The 22,835-nt window shown below is 44.0% G+C and overlaps 1 protein-coding gene across 1 annotated transcript in view; it reads right to left on the reverse strand.

Moving 5' to 3' along the window:
- Positions 1 to 20,516: 20,516 nt before the first annotated feature.
- LOC124594429 (serpin B6-like) overlaps positions 20,517 to 22,835 on the reverse strand; it is a 126,554-nt gene continuing 124,235 nt past the window's right edge. Inside the window, exon 8 of the mRNA XM_047132804.1 lies at positions 20,517 to 20,771. Within this exon, the coding sequence (XP_046988760.1) occupies positions 20,623 to 20,771 (149 nt within the window). The 3' untranslated portion in view covers positions 20,517 to 20,622. The remainder of the gene's footprint in view (positions 20,772 to 22,835) is intronic.

Here is a 22,835-nt window from a genome sequence, read left to right on the forward strand (position 1 = left end):
GTTTCTTTTCACAGCATTCCAGACGCAGAATAAAAAGAGATAGCAGATTTTATCTTGTGCATTCACAGGTGGATATAAGTTGCAGCTTTTGTAAATTTTCATTCAAAAAAGTGATAAATTCTGAAGATATCGTAAAGTGTATTTAAAAGTGGATAATTTTCATGAGACCTTAGCAATATAAAAAGAAAACATTTTCATATAGTAAAGATAGTCTTATGCTTCAAAGCTAGTCGGGGTATATCTAGTAAACAAAAATCCACTGCAACGTGAAAATGTTTGCTAAGCTCGATGGACAATAATGTTTTCATTCTTGCACAAACAGCTTTGGTACTTGCATAAAGGTAAAACTTGAATCATTATTTTGGGAATATTCAAAGAAATTCATTTTTATTGATCTGCAGCAGAATATTTCACACGTAAAGTAACAATCACAGATGAAAAATTTATTGCAACCTTTCATTTCTCATGTCCATCCATGTATATTTTAAGTTCAATCGCAACGGTTTCCCAATCAAATTAAACACAAAAAGCAAAGAAAGTTTAAAACCAGACGGTCAACTCACGAATAATCAAAACGGACAGTTGTTGTTGTTGTTATGGTCTTCAGTCCTGAGACTGTTTTGATGCAGCTCTGCATGCTACTCTATCCTGTGCAAGCTTCTTCATCTCCCAGTACCTACTGCAACCTACATCCTTCCGAATCTGCTTAGTGTATTCATCTCTAGGTCTCCCTCTACGACTTTTACCCTCCAAGCTGCCCTCCAATGCTAAATTTGTGATCCCTTGATGCCTCAGAACATGTCCTACCAACCGGTCCCTTCTTCTTGACAAGTTGTGCCACAAACTCCTCTTCTCCCCAATTCTATTCAATACCTCCTCATTAGTTATATGATCTACCCATCTAATCTTCAACATTCTTCTGTCGCACCACATTTCGAAAGCTTCTATTCTCTTCTTGTCCAAACTATTTATCGTCCATGTTTCACCTCCATACATGGCTACACTCCATGCAAATACCTTCAGAAACGACTTCCTGACACTTAAAACTATACGCGATGTTAACAAATTTGTCTTCTTCAGAAACGCTCTCCTTGCCATTGCCAGTCTACATTTTATATCCTCTCTACTTCGACCATCATCAGTTATTTTGTTCCCCAAATAGCAAAACTCCTTTACTACTTTAAGTGTCTCATTTCCTAATCTAATTCCCTCAGCATCACCCGACTTAATTCGACTACATTCCATTATCCTCGTTTTGCTTTTGTTGATGTTCATCTTATATCCTCCTTTCGAGACACTGCCCATTCCGTTCAACTGCTCTTCCAAGTCCTTTGCTGTCTCTGACAGAACTACAATGTCATCGGCGAACCTCAAAGTTTTTATTTCTTCTCCATGGATTTTAATACCTACTCCGAATTTTTCTTTTGTTTCCTTTACTGCTTGCTCAATATACAGATTGAATAACATCGGGGAGAGGCTACAACCCTGTCTCATTCCCTTCCCAACCGCTGCTTCCCTTTCAACGGATAGTATCGCAGTAAACGACGTTCTTGACCATCTTTGACACTGCTGACACCCTCCTCTAGGAACACCGTGGACCTCCACCACTGCTGAACTTCATCGCACCCCTTTCTAGTGCAGCGTGTCCGCTCTCGTATACAGGTTGGAATCACTAGGGTCCACTCACAACTATTCGACAAAATACGGTGATCAGCCACAACGTTCCTAACAGCCGGTATGTCCATCTTTCTCATGGATAACAGCGGTGACGCGTCGTAACATGAAAGCAATGAGGCCTTGGTAGGCCGCTGGAGGTAGTTGACACCATATCTACACACACAAGCCACCTAACTCCCGTAAACTCCGGGGAGGGGGCGAAGAGCTCTGATGACATCCCAGATGTGTTCGATGGGGTTCAGGTCTGGCGACTTGGGGAGGCAGCAGATCAACTGCAACTCGCCACTCTGTTCCTCGAACCACCCAGTCACACCCCTGGCCTTGTGACATTGCGCATTATCTTGTTGAAAAATGACATTGCTGTCGGGAAATATGATTGTCATGAAGGGGTACACGTGGTCGCCATCCAGTTTACGAACGCCTTGGCCGTCATGGTACCTTGCACGAGCTCCACTGGACCCATGGGTACCAAAGTGAATGTTCCCCAGAGCCCAATGGAGTCGCCGCCAACTTGTCTCCATCCTGCAGTACAGGTGTCAAGGAGCTGATCGCATGGAAGACGACGGATTCATGTCTTCCTATCGGCATGATGAGGAAGGTATCGGGATTCATCAGACCATGCAATGCTCTGCCACTGCGCCAACGTCCAGTGCCGATCGTCACGTACTCATTTCAGCCCCATTTCAGTAGTGGTTGCCAATGTCGTGGCGTTAATATTGCCACATGCATGGGTCGTCGGCTGCGGAGGCCCATGGATAGGAGTGTTCGGTGCACTGTGTGTTCAGACAGACTTGTACTCCAGCCAGCAATTAAGTCTGATGTTATATTAGTTTCGCCACAGTTCACCGCCTGTCCTGTTTTACCAGTCTCCCCAGGATACAAGCTCTGACATTTGTAATGAGGGGTGGCCGCCAACCCCACGACGTGTGGACGTGGTTTCACCTTGGTGTCGCCACTCACCACAGCACTCCTCCAACACCCGACGGTTTCCGAAATCCCCTTGCCGAGCCTCTGCGATATTACAACCTGCCCTCGGTAAAACTCACAAGGGGAGGCCGCCAATTGTGAAATTCAGATTCGATTCATACTGCGCATAATGAAAGCTCATGGCCAGAGGTGTAATGTGGCAAAGCACCAAGATGCACTTCTCAGCCGTTGTCGAGAAAATCGACAGTTGAAAGAAACCGTTGCGGTGAAATACTCTCTACGATTAATAATTTTCTACAGCGTCGTGGCGCAGCAGTAAGCGCTCGGGTTCGTAATCCGAAGGTCACCAGATCGAATCCCGCGCCATGCGACCTTCTATTTTTTTTTGTATTTGTTTTTTGTAATTCAAATGTGTGTATATATATACAATTCCCGGTAATCAGTTGCAACAATTATGCATATAATAAGCTGTTGAAAGTCGTTTGTCGTGGAAAAACTGGCGACTTCGAACATCATTATGTTTTTCCGCAAACAAAGTTGTATTTCACAAATGTTATTAATTGTCTTCATAATGTTAACCACGTATAGTTAACGGAAGACGTAGAAACGATATTCCGAAACGAATACGTATAGCGTAAGGCAAACGTTCGAATTAGAATAGAGATCCCACGAACACAAATTTGCTGTGGCAGGTATGAAATATAAACTCCGTTACTCGCTCGTTACACTTGAAGGACAGATGTTGAATGGGCCGAAACGAGCCACCGCATAACAGCGTAGTTGCCTGCTAACTTCGAAAGAAGGTAGATGCGGTCCCTAGCGCAACTTATAACATCGGCGAAAATCAGTGCGGACGGGAGCTTTGGTGCACCCTGTTAAAAAAACGGAAAAATGGAGGGGGTGCAATTGGAGAGCGATCAGCCTTCACCAACATGCATAAGCAATTCATTAATACTTTATATATATATATATATATATATATATATATATATATATATATATATTTGAATTACAAAAAACTAATAATAAAAAAAAGTTGCATGGCGCGAGATTCGATCCGGCGACCTTAGGATTACAAACCCGAGTTCAGGCACTCACACATAATCAACTTCGCTCTCCAAAATTCCAGGACATGTTCAGATTTGCTTTGACATATGCAGGATTTGACGGTCTACACACGGAAAAATTTGAAAACTTTAAAAACATATGTTTTGACAGAGCATAGGGAAAACTGTGCGACTGTGAAACTGTTGCATTCATTTGTTACAGTTTATGTGACAAACTCTTATGTTTTAATCACTTTTTTGGGAGTGATTATCACATCCACAAGAAAACCTAAATCGGGCAAGGTAGAAGAATCTTTTTACCCATTCCCCAAATGTACAAGTTAGGTGGGTCGACAACATATTCCTGTCATGCGACGCATATGCCGTCACCAGCGTCGTATAGAATATATCAGACGTGTTTTCCTGTAGAGGAATCGATTGACCTATGACCTTGAGATCAAATGTTTTCTGTTCCCACTGGAGAGGCGCGTCTTTTCGTCTCCTAATCGCACGGTTTTGCAGTGCGGTCGCAAGACACAGACACTAAACTTGTTACAATGAACAGAGGCGTCAATGAACGAACGGACGTGTGGTTCCTTGCGGTGACACCACAGGTACCACCGAGGATGTTGCCGAACTGGGGGGTCTTGGAGAAAACCCTTTGCCCTTTTATTCATGGTCGTGTCAATGTCATAACCCCTTGGGATCACGCAACAGGAGGGCTCGAAACGGGAAGGCTGAAAATACACTCCTGGAAATTGAAATAAGAACACCGTGAATTCATTGTCCCAGGAAGGGGAAACTTTATTGACACATTCCTGGGGTCAGATACATCACATGATCACACTGACAGAACCACAGGCACATAGACACAGGCAACAGAGCATGCACAATGTCGGCACTAGTACAGTGTATATCCACCTTTCGCAGCAATGCAGGCTGCTATTCTCCCATGGAGACGATCGTAGAGATGCTGGATGTAGTCCTGTGGAACGGCTTGCCATGCCATTTCCACCTGGCGCCTCAGTTGGACCAGCGTTCGTGCTGGACGTGCAGACCGCGTGAGACGACGCTTCATCCAGTCCCAAACATGCTCAATGGGGGACAGATCCGGAGATCTTGCTGGCCAGGGTAGTTGACTTACACCTTATAGAGCACGTTGGGTGGCACGGGATACATGCGGACGTGCATTGTCCTGTTGGAACAGCAAGTTCCCTTGCCGGTCTAGGAATGGTAGAACGATGGGTTCGATGACGGTTTGGATGTACCGTGCACTATTCAGTGTCCCCTCGACGATCACCAGTGGTGTACGGCCAGTGTAGGAGATCGCTCCCCACACCATGATGCCGGGTGTTGGCCCTGTGTGCCTCGGTCGTATGCAGTCCTGATTGTGGCGCTCACCTGCACGGCGCCAAACGCGCATACGACCATCATTGGCACCAAGGCAGAAGCGACTCTCATCGCTGAAGACGACACGTCTCCATTCGTCCCTCCATTCACGCCTGTCGCGACACCACTGGAGGCGGGCTGCACGATGTTGGGGCGTGAGCGGAAGACGGCCTAACGGTGTGCGGGACCGTAGCCCAGCTTCATGGAGACGGTTGCGAATGGTCCTCGCCGATACCCCAGGAGCAACAGTGTCCCTAATTTGCTGGGAAGTGGCGGTGCGGTCCCCTACGGCACTGCGTAGGATCCTACGGTCTTGGCGTGCATCCGTGCGTCGCTGCGGTCCGGTCCCAGGTCGACGGGCACGTGCACCTTCCGCCGACCACTGGCGACAACATCGATGTACTGTGGAGACCTCACGCCCCACGTGTTGAGCAATTCGGCGGTACGTCCACCCGGCCTCCCGCATGCCCACTATACGCCCTCGCTCAAAGTCCGTCAACTGCACATACGGTTCACGTCCACGCTGTCGCGGCATGCTACCAGTGTTAAAGACTGCGATGGAGCTCCGTATGCCACGGCAAACTGGCTGACACTGACGGCGGCGGTGCACAAATGCTGCGCAGCTAGCGCCATTCGACGGCCAACACCGCGGTTCCTGGTGTGTCCGCTGTGCCGTGCGTGTGATCATTGCTTTTACAGCCCTCTCGCAGTGTCCGGAGCAAGTATGGTGGGTCTGACACACCGGTGTCAATGTGTTCTTTTTTCCATTTCCAAGAGTGTACATAAGTAATATTTACTGCTTCGGATCACGTTCAGATGGTTTGGAACTGTCCTTAGTGTTTCCAACCTGTACGCACGAGCAAAAATTGCGGTCGCTCCTGCACTCCATATGGGTGTGATCACATACAGTGGCGATGCAACCCCACAATAGCTTTAGAGAAGGGTTGAAACGTCTGGAGGTATCAGCAGTGTGAAAGGTTGTCAACAACATCATCCTGCTACGCATCGCACAGGGAACTGTCCCTTTGAACCGTGAAATGTGTGGGAGTAAAAGCGTCAAGGAAATCGATAGTTACATTGATATTGTCACCCCCCTCCCCTCCCCCCCCCCCCTCCCCCAAGACTTTTCTGTGTCGATTCATAGCGGCCATGTGTCTGAAATATTTTCCTACGCCACACATAAGAAATACGAGTGACTTAAACACATGCCGTCACGGTTATGATCTCCATCACAGAGGCATCAAATGAAGCGGTAAAATGTGAGCAGCAGGAACTGTGACAACCTTCTCATCCTCTGGCACGTCCACGGTGGCGTTGAGGAGAATTGTGGTAAAGTCTGATGCCAATGTGCCATCATTAACTCAACTTACGAGGGGCGTTTGAAAAGTCCGTGCAAAAATAAAAACTACTTACGCGTTTGGAGAAAACCATTTTTATTTTTCGACATAGTCTCCCTTTAGACTTATAAACTTCGTCCAATGCTGTTCTAATTTGTTGATCCCTTCCGAATAACATGAATTGTCCAAGTCTGCAAAATAGCTATTACTTGCTGCAATCACCTCCTCCTTGAATAAAATCTTTGTCCCGCCAGTCATTTCTTCAAATTGGGGAGCAAATAGTAGTCCGAAGGAGACAAGTCTGGAGAATACGGGGGATGTGAAACGCGTTGGAATTCTATTTCCATTAATTTTGCGACCACAACTGCCGAGGTGTGTGCGAGTGCATTGTCGTGATGGAAAAGGACTTTTTTGCGGTCCAATCGCCGGCGTTTTTCTTGCAGGTCGGTTTTCAAACGGTCCAGTAACGATGAATAATAAGCACCTGTAATAGTTTTACCCCTTTCCAGACTGTCGATGAGGATTATCCCTTGCCAATCCCAAAAGGAAGTCACCATAACCTTTCCACCAAAGGAATGGTCTTCGCCTTTTTTGGTGCATATTCTCCCTTGGTAACCCATTGTTTAGATTATTGTTTGGTCTCAGGAGTATAATAATGTATCCATGTTTCAGCCACAGTGACGAAGCGACGCTTAAAGTCCCGCGGATTCTTCCTGAACAGCTGGAAACAGTCCTTGCAACATTTCACACGATTCCGTTTTTGGTCAAGCGTAAGCAATCGCGGAACCCATCTTGCGGATAGCTTTCTCATGTCCAAATATTTATGCAAAATGTTGTGTACCCTTTCATTCCAGCTGCCCACGGCACTAGCAATCTCACGCACCTTAACTCTTCTGTCACTCATCACCATATCATGGATTTTATCAATGATTTCTGGAGTCGTAACCTCCACAGGGCGTCCGAAAGTTCAGCATCACTTGTGCCCATGTGGCCACTCCGAAAATTTTGAAGTCACTTATAAACTGTTGTAATCGAAGGTGCAGAGTCACCGTAGTGTTTATCAAGCTTCTCTGTAGTCTCCTGAGGCGTTTTGCATTTCATAAAGTAATGTTTAATCGTCCATTTTTTGACAATCACTTGACTTCCTTGATTCACACGAACGCCAAATACAAAGAAATAGACCAATATGGCTGAAACTTGGTGTGCGCTCTTTCCAAAGATGCTACTAACTAAACATGACCTCAATACGCGCCGGTGGTGCCATCTCTCGGACTTTGCACTGACTTTTCAAACGCCCCTCGTATACGTCACAGGCACTTTTGAGCTGTAGTCTTTTTTTTTTTTTTCATGTGCCGACACCTTGCTGTTTGAAGCGTGGTCGGGACCGAAGCTGACCTCACAGGTGCCACGCGTTTGCGCCATTACAAAGGAAGGTTGTACGCAGCTTTGCCCAAATTTCAAACTTATACGTCGCAATAGAAGACAGTTACAGGGCTTGCAGGCGACTTGTTGAACGGCCATGGTCTCACCAAAGATTATTGAGGCCATGCAGCGCACATTGTTGAACATTAAACTCCAGCAGACGACTCTTACGTGTTCCCAAATTACCACAACGACATCGCTGAGCCGCGCGGGATTAGCCGAGCAGTCTTAGGCGCTGCACTCATGGACTGCGCGGCTGATTATGGCGGAGGTTCGAGTCCTCCCTCGGGCATGGGTGCGTGTGTGTTTGTCCTTAGAATAATTTATGTTAAGCAGTGTGTAAGCTTAGGGACTGATGACCTTAGCAGTTAAGTCCAATAAGATTTCACACTCACTTGAACGTTTTTGACATCGCTGACAGTGACTGAAGTGGACACGTGGTCATTTGGACTGGGCAGTGGGTCAGTGGAAATGTGTTGCTTGATCGGATGAATCACATTTTTTGTTTCATCAGGTCGCTGGTCATGTCCATAAACGCCGTCATCCAGGCCAACGGCTGTTCGAAACGTGCACTGTGCCCCGAATGCAGGCGTGTGAGCGAAGTGTCATGCTATGGAGGGCATTTATTTGGGCTTACCTGGAACTGTGGTAGCAATCGAAAGCTCCATGAAAGCTGTGGACTACGTGAACCTAATTGTTCCCCATTTTTTTCCCTTCGTGCTTGAAGTCTTCCCCGAGAGCAGTGACATCTTTCTGCAGGATAACCGTCCGAGTCGCAAGACGAGACTTCAACTACAGTGGTTTGAGGATGGTGATGGTGAACTCACTTTCATGTCTTGGTCACCATATTCATCTAATCTAAGTCCAATGGAACTCATGTGAGACTACCAGGCGCCAGCACCACGCCCACAAACAACCGCCCCCTAATTTACGGGATTTGAGTAAAATATAAATCTCATGTGACTCCCGTCGGGTAGACCGTTCGCCTCGTGTAAGTGTTTCGATTTGACGCCACTTCGGCGACTTGCCTGTCGATGGGGATGAAATGATGATGATTAGGACAACACAACACCCAGTCCCTCAGCGGAGAAAATCTCCGACCCAGCTGGGAATCGAACCCGAGCCCTTAGGATTGACTTTCTGTCGCGCTGACCACTTTATTTATTTATTTATTTATTTTCAATAAAGATCACTCTGTTAAAAGGAACATGTAGATCATTTCATGGTATAGTATGTGCATTACATATTGAGTGGTGAGAGAAGCGTGAGGTTCATTATCAGCTGTCGAATGTGCAGACCGACTGCACATCCCAACTACGTGGGGGGTCGAGGAAGACTGCCTGAAGATAGTTGGCAAAGGTTTTCCGATAGTGTGACCATCTATGAACCTTGCTGCAAGAAATACCAAAAGTCAAGTCGCGACTTGGCAGCATCCCCATAGAGGTACGCGATCGTCCAACCTTTGACCCAGATGATCGACTGTGATTTAGTCGCCGGAAAGTAGTCACTGTCCGGATGTAAGAAGGAAGCAGGTGTAATACGTTGCGGGGTCACACGGAGGTAGCAAGCCACCATCTGTCTTCCTAGGAGCCAGACGTCCTCCACCGCGATACAAGTTAAGCGGCGATGGTCGTCATCCACTTGGCGACATTTTGGGCATAGTCGAGTGTCCACTAGTCCAATTGCATGAAGCCGTTGGTTGGTGTTGAACTTGCCACAGGTGACAGAGAACCACAGTGCCCGAACGAAGGTAGGAAGGAATTCTGTGGCACATGTCTCCAAATCTTCGGCCAATGCAACCTGGGGTGTTTGAGTTCAATGACATTACGACTTATCCGTCGTAGCAGCCAAACATAAAAATCCTTCGCGCATGGCGGTCTCGTGCGCGGAAGCTCGTCTCTGATATAACTAAGTTCCACGATAAATGTTGATACATGCGCAAAATGTGGCGTAATGTTGCCCACCGCCACCGGAGGTGTGAGGGGCGCTGGAACCAGGAGATCCAGTAGGCGGGATGTAAGGGAATCACGCCCGCTACGCCACTGCTTGTACATCGTGGCTAGAAAGAGCGCCGTCGCTCGGCAGTGAACATTCGTGAGTCCCCCCTTGTCCGTAGGGAGCGTGAGCGTTGCGTATCGCACCTTGAGGGGCGACCCAATCATCACAAAGTAGCCTAGTGCTGATTGAAGTCGACGTCCGAGCGTGAGTGGTAGGGGCAGAATCTGCGAAATATGCACCATTCGAGAAACCACATAAGGGTTCAGATACTCGACTCGCTGCAAAGGATCAAGGCGCCGTAGGAGATGTTGTCGGACCGTGGTACGTGTTGTCTGTAAAATACGTCGGTAGTTAACTGCCGCAGTGTCTTTTACAGATGAGGTAAAGTCTATGCCGAGATAGCGGAATCGTTGCACATAAGGAAACGAACTGATTTCTTCCCGCGAAGCTACTGGGGGATTTGAGTAACCTGAGCATAGACATCTGGTGCAACATACCTATGGAAAATTTCTAAGGGCTTGTCTAATCCATGCCATGCAGAATCGAAGCTGTATTGTCTTCCAACGATCGACCAGCATGCTGTTAAGCAGGTGGTAATAGTGCTTTGGCTCATTTGCATTGCAATGAGATGAGTGGATCTGTTGGGATCACATCAGTGATGGTGCAGTGACATGGAATGATATCGTTTCAAACCATTGAGGAATACTGAACATGGTGAGTAATAAACCTAAAATAACAACTGAAAATTTGTGGGAAGTATCTGAATCAATTGTCGTCAAACTGCGATCGCGGGACTTATGCAGCCTGAATCAATTACAGGGTGTACATAAAGTCCGGGAACACTTTCAATTACTTATTGCACAAGAACTAAACATTATACAGATGTCATACGTACTGCATTTTGAAGAGAAGCTTTGAATGTTTTTTTTTACAAACATTCGACATGCGTACTATGAGTGACCCGGACTCCTTATGAATGTCTCTCGTACGCGCTCCACATTCATTTCACTCACACTGGGACGTCCGCTTCTCTTTGCCGGGCACAAGCAACCCGTCGTAACGAATTTGTTGTGCCAGTGGCGTCTTACCGTACTTGGTTCTAAACATCCGTTGAACAGCTGTAGCACAACTGTTTTTTGTCGAACTCCAACACACAGAAAGCTCGTTCCGCACCTGAACTCGCTGTGTTTGTGACTAGCGCTGACTATCGGCAAATTACCAAACTACGCTGTGCCAGTATATATGAAACAAACTTTCGGGGTTTCTCTTCAAAATGACATATGTATGAAAACTGTACAATGTCTGGTTCTTGTCCAATAAATAATTGAAAGTGTTCCTGGATTTTGTGTACACCCTGCGTTTGTGTGGCCCACGGTTCTTAGCCGTATTTTGTAATAATATGCTCTAGTAACTAACAGCTGAGTCCAGAAATGTCAACTAACATTAAGAACTTCTTAAGACTGTAGTTTTCCTGCTCAGTAAAAACAAAAACACTGGCAGAGACAGCAAAAGTCTTACGACGTACTTACCATATTTTATCGACAATAACACGCACTTTTTTCTTCGAAAAATTGCCTCCAAAATTCAGGTCCGTCTTATACTCGAAATTAATATAAAAACGACCAGTGCTTCACGCTGGTCTTAAAAATGGGCGTACATTCGACGCCGCGGGAATCCTATCTCCATCTGGTAACTTTGACTTCAACTGGTAGCAGCAGTGGACCGATGCGACGAACATAAGTTGCGGGGAATTCACAAGCTTGCTAACACTGTCTCCTACTCGCCACGCCATTACAAACCCAGGATACTGTTTAGCTAATGATGTGTCATTGCAGTCTACAGCGCCAGTGAATTGCATTGAAAGTGATTTGTGTTATCGGTAACAGTACAATATTTTTGTCAGTACCTAGTTTGGCTCTGAGCACTATGAGACTTAACTTCTGAGGTCATCAGCCCCCTAGAACTTAGAACTACTTAAACCTAACTAACCTAATGACATCACAAACATCCATGCCCGAGGCAGGATTCGAACCTGCGACCGTAGCGGTCGCGCGGCTCCAGACTGTAGCGCCTAGAACCGCTCGGCCACTCCGGCCGGCTCAGTAGCTAGTTTAGTAATGGAAAAAATAAAAGGTAAGTCTATAATGCAAGCTAATAGACTTCTACAGAAGAAAGTAGAAGCAGAGCAGCTGAGCGACATTTCGGCCCTCCACCAACGGAAAAACACCATTCGCGACTGGATGGCTAGTAAAGAACTGGAAAATAAATGAGGACTGAATGCAAACGCTCGAAATTAGAAGATGACGTATTGAAATGGATTCAAGGATATCGCCAAAATGGCACTGGAATTAATACAAAAATAATTTACATACTCGCTCGTAAGCTAACCTTACAATGGAACTTAACAGACTTCAAGTGTGGAGTTGGTTGGCGCTACAGGCTTGTGAAGCTTCATGGACTTAGCTTGCGAACCAAAACCAAACTATCTCGGAAAACACCACAAGATTATGAAGGGAAAACATTATCTTTCCATCATTTTATCATTCAACATCGAGAGAAAACCAGTGTGGAACTAAGCCAAATAGCGAATATGGACGAAACTCCTCTGACATTTGATGTTACGAGTAACAGAACTTTCGCCATGAAAGGTGCTAAAATCGTAACTATAAAAACAAGTGTACTTCAAAAAATGCACTATACTCTTGTCCTTTCATGTTGTGCTTACGGTACTAAACTTAATTCAACGATCATTTTCAAGCGCAAAACGATGCCAAACCCTTCTGAAACATCGCCAAGTGCTGTTGTTCACGTGCATGACAAGGGTTAAATGGACGGGGCTGGTATAAAATTATGGATTAACAGATTGTAGGAGAGAAGGAAAGACGCTTTATTGACGAACAGTTCTCTTCTTGCTCTAGATCAGTTTAGTAGTCATTTGAAATATTCTGTGAAAGAGAAACGGAGACAGGGAAGTACAGAGCTTGCTGTAATTCCGGGAAGACTCACTTCACAATTGCAACCTCCTGATGCCTCGATAAATAAATCATTTAAAGTGTATATGAAAGGGGAATGGAATAAATGGATGATGAATAAAACCCAACATGAAATCACGCCGAAGCGAGCTCTAAAACGACCTACAATCAAACAAGTGTGTCAGTGGATAAAATAGTCGTTGTCTAGAGTGAAAGAAGACATTATTGTTAAATCCTTCAAGAAGTAAGTAACGCTCTCAGTGGCAGTGAAGACCATCTTACATACGAAGAGGACAACTGTGATGACGAAGAAGAAGAAGAAGAAAGTTCAGATGACGATTTTCAGGGATTGTAAATGTCAGTTCGTTTTTTTAGTCTGGTTTGCATTCTAATAAAAATGGTAAAAATGTTATTTAAAAAAAATCTTAAAAATGAAGGTGATCTTATAGTCCGTAATGTCTTCTAGTTCGTAAAATACTGTAAACTGAATTGATGTTGATACATTCGATCGTGTTAACAGCTTACCTCAGGGAGGAAGCTGGGTGCAGGGACAGATGAATTTGTCACTGGGGTTGATGGGACCTTATAGAGGAAATGTTTTCCTGTTTGCCTTCAAGTGGTGACAACTCGTGAGGGTGTCTGCCTCATACCGACATACATATGGTATAAACTGAAATGAAAATAACATGGATTCGGGAATGAACAGTATAGAGGCGGTCATCTTCAAATACGGCACATATTTACAGCAGGAAATATTAAATTAAGATTGTTGTAATACTACGCAGTGAGTAAACGAAAATTATAATTTAAAACATTTAGTACACATTTGCGGCCCTGTCTCACATTGCATGATCGAATTAAACATATGTTCAGTTACTGTTATTAATCAGTTTCATCCGCTCACACAGACAACGCAACAACACTTCTTCTTGAAGCTACAATGACAGAACATTGCGGTCACTGAGGGTGGTATCAGTTCGAAATAGCGAACAGTCAACAGGAAGTGTTCCAAATGGTGCCGAAGATAGGTACTTGGGTGTCAACGGCCAACTAATCGCTTACTTTCAATAGGTAAACTATTGGGGGGCTCATAGCAGACTAATTTATGCACGTTATCGATTAATAAGATAGGTACATATCGGAAGTTGGAAGTTTTATTATCAAAAATTTTGATTATTATTACTGTAGTAAAATACACACGGAAAAGTGTAAAACTCTATCTCTGACAGTTTTACCGTTATCATTGAATTTAATATGTAGCCGTACAGCTTATAATATGAAAACCCTTATTTCGACGTGTCAGTATTCAAACATTTTCTGGAACCTCCTACTATCAGACGTATCAGTATTCCGACAGAGAACAAAAAACAAATAAATACTCTTCCTATAAATCAAGAAAAATCTATTCTTCAGTAGCTGACTGCGATTTTAAAAATATTCTCCAACATATCCCAGCAGTTATGTTACGCTCCTGCATACAACAGACAACTTACCTCGTCTTGCTGCAATTGCATAAACATACTCAGCAATGCACTAAAATAATTCAAAAGAAATACTGCGATCCATGCAGAGTGCAATGCATGGTCACAATTACTCATGCAACTACTCCTTTGTTTTACTTTTACGAAAATTAAATGATCAAGAAGGGTTTGTTCAACAAGCCTTAAGCTGTATAAAAAATTAAAAGAACCGATAAAAACTTTTAATTTACTACACTCTGAAAATTGAAGATTCATACATTGACAACTTTACTCAGACTTTCATTTTCCTTGTGCATTTGATTGGCAAAAACTTTAATTGTTCCACAATGTTTATAATCAATAGTCACGTATCTGGTCGCAACAAAGACACGAACATTACTCTCAATGTTGTGGCGTAGCAAGACAGCCACGCCACGGAAGTAGCCGGAAGGCACGCGTTTAGCTCACGCAGGCAAGAGATAGGTCTGTAACAGGATACGTAATGAATGCTATAAAGAAAAGTACGTAGCTGCTGGAATACTTAACTTTAATCCATCCTTGTGGTACATTGCTATTGACGAGACAAGTGAGACTCTATAGTTTCAGATAATATACTGCTAATGGTGCCTTGCTAGGTCGTAGCCATTGACTTAGCTGAAGGCTATTCTAACTATCTGCTCTGCAAATGAGCGAGGCTTCGTCAGTGCAGTCGCTAGCAAAGTCGTCCGTACAACTGGGGCGAGTGCTATTCAGTATCTCGAGACCTGCCTTGTGGTGGCGCTCGGTCTGCGATCACACAGTGGCGACACGCGGGTCCGACATGTACTAAATGGACCGCGGCCGATTTAAAACTACCACCTAGCAAGTGTGGTGTCTGGCGGTGACACCACACTCAATGTGTGCAAACAGAAATCTGACAAAATCCCTCTAGTGTGAAGCAAGCAACTACTACGTGCAGCAAAAAGGTAAATTACCAAAATTCCTCGATTAATACCAAAATCTCCTCCGGCGCCACTAGCACCATCAGGGCAGGCTGCGACCACTACTGACGTTCAGCTTCTCTCCACGGCAGGCTGCGTGCAACTACTACCAACAACTGTTCGCTCGCTACCTCTCGCGGTAATAATACCACAGAGATTGTATATGCATGCAACAGCAAAATCAGTAGCCAGTTTTTCAAAAAAAGAATATGAACGGCCAACATCCAATATACAGCCCGATATACCAACCAAAATGTCGATACTGGCTCTTGAACAAAATAGTTTGATGACCCCTGATCTGAACGGTTTTCTGATACATCTTCATATTGTTGCAACTTCATTCATTTCATCCATGTCGATCAAATCATTTAATTTCTGTGCCTTTTATAATATTATATCACTGAAGGTCCACAAACAAATTTCTGATAGCGCTTAGTCAACTGCAAAGAAATCCAGCTGGCAAAACAATGAGCATAACACTAGCAAATATCACAAACCGAGGTAACATTCTGCGCTACTCCTTTTAATGACAATATGTTGTTTGTAATATGGCCGATATGATGTCCTACATTTCAATCCATTGACGAATCATATCAGTGAACACTCTGCTAATGGGTAAAATCTTCAGCCTGGAAGGTAATCATTGTGACAGTCGACTTTCGTCTGCATACACTGTACGACGGGAATGCAGATTACAATTTGTTAAACAATCACAACACTTCTCTCTCTTTCTCTCTCTCTCTCTCTCTCTCTCTCTCTCTCTCTCACACACATACACACACACACACACACACACACACACACACACACACACACACACATCAACCATTCAAAAGACATCTACACCTAAATACATACTCCGCAAGCCATCGCATGGTACATGGCAAAGGGTATCTGGTACGAGCACTAGTCACTTCTTTTCCTGTTCCACTCACAAATAGAGCAAGCGAATAACAACTGTCTATTTGCATCCGTACAGTTCCAGTTTCTCTTATCTCATCTTCGTGGTTCTTACGCGATATCTACGTTGTCCGCAGTAGAATCGTTTTGCAGTCAACTTCATATGACATATTGTTCAGTGTACTAGTTGCAACGAGCAACTAGATCGTTTAGAATCTGTGTCAAGTTTACTAATGTAAAGAATAATAGTTCTTGGAAAAAGTCATTCGCATGCGCGCACAATTCTGATTTATTTCCTGTAGCCTCATGTACGGTAACACAAGAACACTATACTCTCCGTATGCTACCTGACACAGTTTCATAACGTGGCCGCAATTTAAAATATGATACTCTCTTCGTATCTACAAGAAATGAAAATGAATCATATAAACTGCATTACTGAGGAGGAAGAAACAATCCTGTCAAAGTCAGTCACCTATTGGACGTTTCAACATCATTATGTATACGAACAGAACTGAACTGGTGCGTTTCTGGCGCCAGTTTCCATCGATTGTCATTTTGATCTCTGAGTCGACTTCGATGCTCATTTGTCTTCTGCTCATATCTTTGGCAGCGCGGATTTAACGGCAGCGCGAGCGCCCTGCTGGGGAGGTGTGTCGCGATCGGCGATGAGCCAGAGTCACGTGGGACTGTGTACATACGAGGTGTGGCTAGAAAAAAACCGGACTAGTACTGGTGAAACAATAAAACGAATGCAATAAGGCTGAAAGTCGCGTGGCCTGTCACGTGACTCTCGCTCCGCCTACTGCTCGAGTTTCATCTGCCTCCTGCACTCAGTCTGCCCGTGGCGTCTGTTTTAAGTAGTTGACGTTTTGTCTGTGCGTCGGAAAATGTTGAGTGTACAGAAAGAACAGCGTGTTAACATCAAATTTTGTTTCAAACTAGGAAAATCTGCAAGTGAAACGTTTGTAATGTTACAACAAGTGTACGGCGATGATTGTTCATCGCGAACACAAGTGTTTGAGTGGTTTAAACGATTTAAAGATGGCCGCGAAGACACCAGTGATGACACTCGCACTGGCAGACCATTGTCAGCAAAACCTGATGCAAACATTGAAAAAATCGGTAAACTTGTTCGACAAGATCGCCGTTTAACAATCAGAGCAGTGTCTGAGTTAACAGGAGTTGACAAGGAAAGTGTTAGGCAGATTCTTCATGAAAGTTTCAACATGAACAAAGTGTGTTCAAAAATGGTTCCAAAGTGTCTCGCAATTGAACAGAAGGAACGCCAAAGAATGGTTTGTTCTGACATCCTGGAAAACATTGAAAGTGATCCCACCTTCTTACAAAATCGATGCATTGGAAAACTCCTGGTTCTCCACGACAAAAAAAAGCACGAATGTCAAAATCGAAATTCAAGGCAATGATGATTGTTTTTTTGACATCAAAGGGATTGTGCACATTGATTGGGTACCAGAGGGACAAACAGTGAATCAGCATTACTACATTAGCGTCCTGGCTACCCTACGTGAGCGAGTACGGAGAAAACGGAACGATTTGTGGAGAAAAAAGTCATGGATCCTTCACCAAGACAATGCCCCAGCTCACAGTGCGTTGTCAGTGAAGACGTTTTTGGCAAAACACAACATTCCCATCTTAGATCATCCACCCTACTCACCTGATTTGGCCACCTGTGACTTTTTTCTTTTCCCTAAAGTCAAGTCAGCTTTGAAAGGAACTAGATTTGACACTGTTGAAGCAGTAAAAGAAAAAGAGACGGAAGTAATGTATGGACTTACCGAAAATGATCTGCAGCATTGCTATGAACAGTGGAAAATTCGTATGGAGCGGTGTAGAGACCGAGGAGGAGAGTACATTGAAGGAGATAACATGAAATTGTAAATAATTGTAAATAAATGTTTTTTCCAGCATCAGTCCGGTTTTTTTCTAGCCGAACCTCGTAGGTAGGACGGCAAGAGGACGAGTCTGACAACGAAGGAGCGGGGCCAGCGGCTACGGCGTGTTGAGTCTTGAGGGCAGATCCACCGCCCATGGTAATTTGGTTTCCTAGAGGTCAGAACGATGAATGATAATCTCCTTCGATTCTGCGATAACCTACGCCGGCCGATTGAATTGGAGTCGCTGAGTTGCTTCGGTGGGTTGTTTGCAGCTTAATTGAATATGCCAGTGTACTAAAAATCCTTTGGAATTGTTTTGGTTATTTATCACTTACCTCCGTATCGTGAGTAACTATCTTGACGGCAGTTGAGGAAGTGTGGCTACGCCCAACCAACCGACATGAAGCGTGGTTAAAGATACCCCGAGATACGTCCTCTATTCTACCTTGTAGTTCATTTGGTAGTTTGGCGTGTAAATGTGCACCGAGATAATTGTATTGATCACCTGTTCTTTAGATAAGATTGTGTAGTTTATGTCTCAGAACATTGTCTGCCGTTGATGTGTGTTGTGTTACAGATAACTGGCAGCGGTCGACGCGAGCATACTGGGAGCAGAGCACCACGGGGGCAAGGAGATATTTAAGGCCCTGTCCTCTCCTTTACATCTTGGATTATGTTGTCACTGTTGCGTGATTCCATCTTTCCGGTGAAGAATTATAGCATCTGAAGTTCAATTGCAGTGCAAAGTTGAGTACATTTCTATGTCATTTCCTGTCTCGTGGATTTCTGGTATTGATTTGAATTCTTGGTCTGCTCGCGTCTATCACTAATTCACACGCAATATTGAAACAACTTCATTTTAGGGGTATTGTCATATGGTCATGTTCTAGTTGTAATCATTCTAAGAATATTGTTGATTAATCAACTGAGTAAATAAATTTGAAGATTGGTTTGGTCAAAGTTAAAGCACCTCCTTAATTGTTTTAGTCATTTGCTTTGCAGCAAGTACCTGGGCACATCGACTGTCACTCACGACCCACAAAACCATTGTGAGGTGTGAACGAAGAGGTGTGTCGCTCAGAATGTCAGAGGCATTTAGCACCACGTTATTGGAACCCCTATGCGTTGTACTTGCAACATACCCACTGGTGTAACATACACACAGAGCAGCACCACACTGACTCAAAAGAAGAAGATTGGACAAGGTACATGAGATGACAGGGGGGCATATTACAGAAAACGCCAGTTCAGTCTTTGTAATATTGCGACATGGCAAAAAGAATGGGAAACATCTGACAAGAGCTGCCAGATCTTCTCCTTCTTCCTGAAAATCCAGGAACGGTTAAGTCTCAGACACGTCGACCCTAGTCGCGGAATGGTACACTTCCCGACGGGCAACAGTCTTTACACTACACACCTGCACCACTTTGGCCTTAGCCAAAGTGATACACATGAATGTGGACAACTTGGGTCCTCAAAGACATAACACTACAATGCGACACACACACACACACACTCACATGTAGGACTGTTGGTGAATTAGAAGATATAAGACAAACTTTAAGAGACACAGATAAATGGATCATGCTTAACCGTATCACTGATGAAATATCAAAAGCACTACACAAGACTTACAAGCAGCAATGACCATACATAAAATCACGACCAAACATGCACCCTGCGCAACAACTTGTTCTCCCACAACAGAGATTCAAATACTTATATGGAAACATATGAACATACAAACATGGATGATGACATGAACACACTAGTATCACCTGATACATATACATAATAGGCACAGGAGCAGATCACACGACTGCATCAATATTACAAGTAATATACACGTGAAACTTAGAGATAAGTTAGTAATAAACAACAAAACAACGGATTTTATTGTTTGTAGAAAGTAAAAGAAGCAATTATTTAGGTCTGTAGAGTATTATTTTCACGTGTAATATGTAAGGTGTATAAGATGCAAACTGTGAAACATATGAACTTTATAAGATACATAATAACACTCAACTACACAAACACGTAGTTTGTTTAGGAAAGTTGGCTAGCAAAACCTTAAAAGATCTGTGTTCTAAACCTTAACCAGTTCCTCAGCTGATTGGAAGTAATGAGAGTTCTGATGGGAATTGTATGGACATCTGTACTAATTAAGTAAAGCTTTACCTGAGTATATTTACCTAGTCATATTCAAATTTCAAGTTGTATGGGTCTTGTTCCGGTTAAAGAAATTTATTTGTTATTTGTCCAAGTGATCTGGCCTTGTAAGGCAGTCTCCTGCATTATTGTGACTGTAATTTTATAATGCTTTTGATTGTAATAAAATATGTAGCAACTACAACGGATTGCTATTGTGATTTTGGTGTGTCGCTACCATGTAAATTGATAAATGAAATCTTTCTTTACGCTCACACCATACATCATTATTTTTACCAGTTAAAAACAAATACTCCACATTCTTCAATTATGGAAATGTTTTATTAATTATTTAAGGACTTCCACATGTAACCAGAACGAATAATAAATTTCGTAACAAAATTGTTGCTACAGAAGCTGGCTCGCATCACTGCAGCATAAAACATATATATTCTAAAACCGCAATAATTACGCAGAAGGCTTCACAAGACGTCCGGCGAAGAGGATCGTCCGTGTGATGTCGTCCACAATGAAGAACATGAAGGGGTGGTCGGCCTTGAAGATGACGGGTGTTGGTGGCGGAAATTGAGGAGCGCTCGATCCAGGTGCTATGAGAACTGCAACAACAGGAAGAGATATTAGATAACTATCCTAGAAAATAATTTTATCAGTGCTATTCAAGTATGCTGAGGTTAAGATTTCCGGGTTCTCAGGTAGCGGAAGATAAGATCAGCCCTGCCCATGAAAGGCAGGAATTATGGATAGAGTCCCACTGTAACATGCTGCTTCAACATGTTACTGTTTTATAAAACAAACACACGCCAACATTCTCGATAGTTACGAACTGCATGGGGCGCTACATGTGTCCTGGTGTCTCCAAAACGAACATTTCTTCGCACTGGAAGCGCAGTCTAGTGTCGATGGTTTACACGGTCAAACACATTTAGTGCTTTTTTCCGTTTAATTTTGGTACTGAACCCGTATCAGAGCAGTTACGATGGTATCATAATCACACAGATGATTGAAGGAACTTTATAACGTACTTTTACCCGCTGCATGCTTTGGAATTACTAAAACTTCGTGGCAGATTAATACTGCATGACTCGAACGTGGGATATTTGCCTTTCGTGTGCGATCGCTCTGCTGCCATAAAAGCTTTGTTACCACCAGTAACTCGTCCCCTACCTCCCAAACTTCACTGAAGTTTCAAGAATGAAATTTTCGCTCTGCAGCGGAGTGTTCGCTGATATGAAACTTTCCTGGCAGATTAAAACTGCGTGCCGAAGAGAGACTCGAACTCGAACTCAAAGATCCCGAGTTCGAGTCTCGGTCCAGCACGTAGTTTTAATCTGCCAGGAAAATTTCATATCAGCGCACACTCCGATGCAGAGTGAAAATTTCATTCTGGAAACATCCCCCAGGCTGTGGTTAAGCCATGTCTTCGCAATATCCTTTCTTCCAGGAGTGCTAGTTCTGCAACGTATGCAGGAGAGCTTCTGCGATGTTTGGAAGGTAGGAGACGAGGTACTGGCGGAATTAAAGCTGTGAGCACGGGTCGTGAGCCGTGCTTGGGTAGCTCAGCTGGTAGAGCACTTGCCTGCTAAAGGTAAAGGTACCGAGTTCGAGTCTCGGTCCGGCACACAATTTTAATCTGCCAGGAAAGTTTCGCCGAAGTTTTCACGCATACGTTTCGGGTCTGGCACTCCTGGAAGAGGAGATGCTGGAGAGAAATGGGTTAACCACAGCCTAGGGGACTGTTCCCCGTATGAATTTTCATTCTGCTGTGCAGAGTGTCTGCGAGTAGTCAGCTGTATACTGAAAATTTGTTCTTATCCGACACTGCTGCTGTTTACTTCTTGAGTCAAAAGTCAGGTTTATCGAATATCTTTAAAACAATGCTGTAGAACATCGCTTTCCTTTTAGAGCGACTATATACTCTAGTTATGGTTAAACTTTTCTACTTGAGCCAGCGTAGGTGGAAACCTACTTCATAGCAATGACGTTGAGACTATGCACTGCAGGATTTGCGTTTTTGGTAGTGATAGTGTCATGACTTACTGTTAGGTGCTGGTACTGGTATAGCGACGTAGGTTTGAAGCACAAGCGTCAGCTTGCACTACATTTGCAGTCAACGTGGATCTGGACAACGAAAGCACGGTTTTTTTCGTAAAGATGTTTTTTTATCAAAACGTCAGCAACAGTGCTGCTGCTCTTTGAGAGTATCGACGCTTTAAAGAAATATGGGCAGGATCTACTTTCGCACGGGTTTTGAAGAACATAACCCGGAAGCTCGAATTAACTGGCAATTTTGTAACTGCTCCTGAGAGAGACCGACGGCCAATTGCGCCAAAAATTGTTCAGGAATTTACTGTTGCCATGACACAGAATGCCGGACGCAATGTGTGATCTTCATGCAGTGCCTGAACTGTGTCACGACAGTTCAACATTCCACGGTCCACCGTTTGAAAAGTGCCGCGAACGATTCCGAAATGGTATCTCTAGCGCGGTTCCAGGCTACCGTAGATACAGAATTTTGTAACCTGGAACGCAGACATGGTGCACAATTAACAAATGTTACCCTCTCATGCGGAAATGAAAATGTGTTTCTCTAAATGGTTTATTCACTATTTCTCTTCCGCGTGCTCCTAGAAATGTTTAAACAAGGTTTCGTTGTCGTCTGA

This window comes from Schistocerca americana, chromosome 2 (genome assembly GCF_021461395.2).
Source record: "Schistocerca americana isolate TAMUIC-IGC-003095 chromosome 2, iqSchAmer2.1, whole genome shotgun sequence".
In the NCBI taxonomy this organism is placed as follows: Eukaryota; Metazoa; Arthropoda; class Insecta; order Orthoptera; family Acrididae; genus Schistocerca; species Schistocerca americana.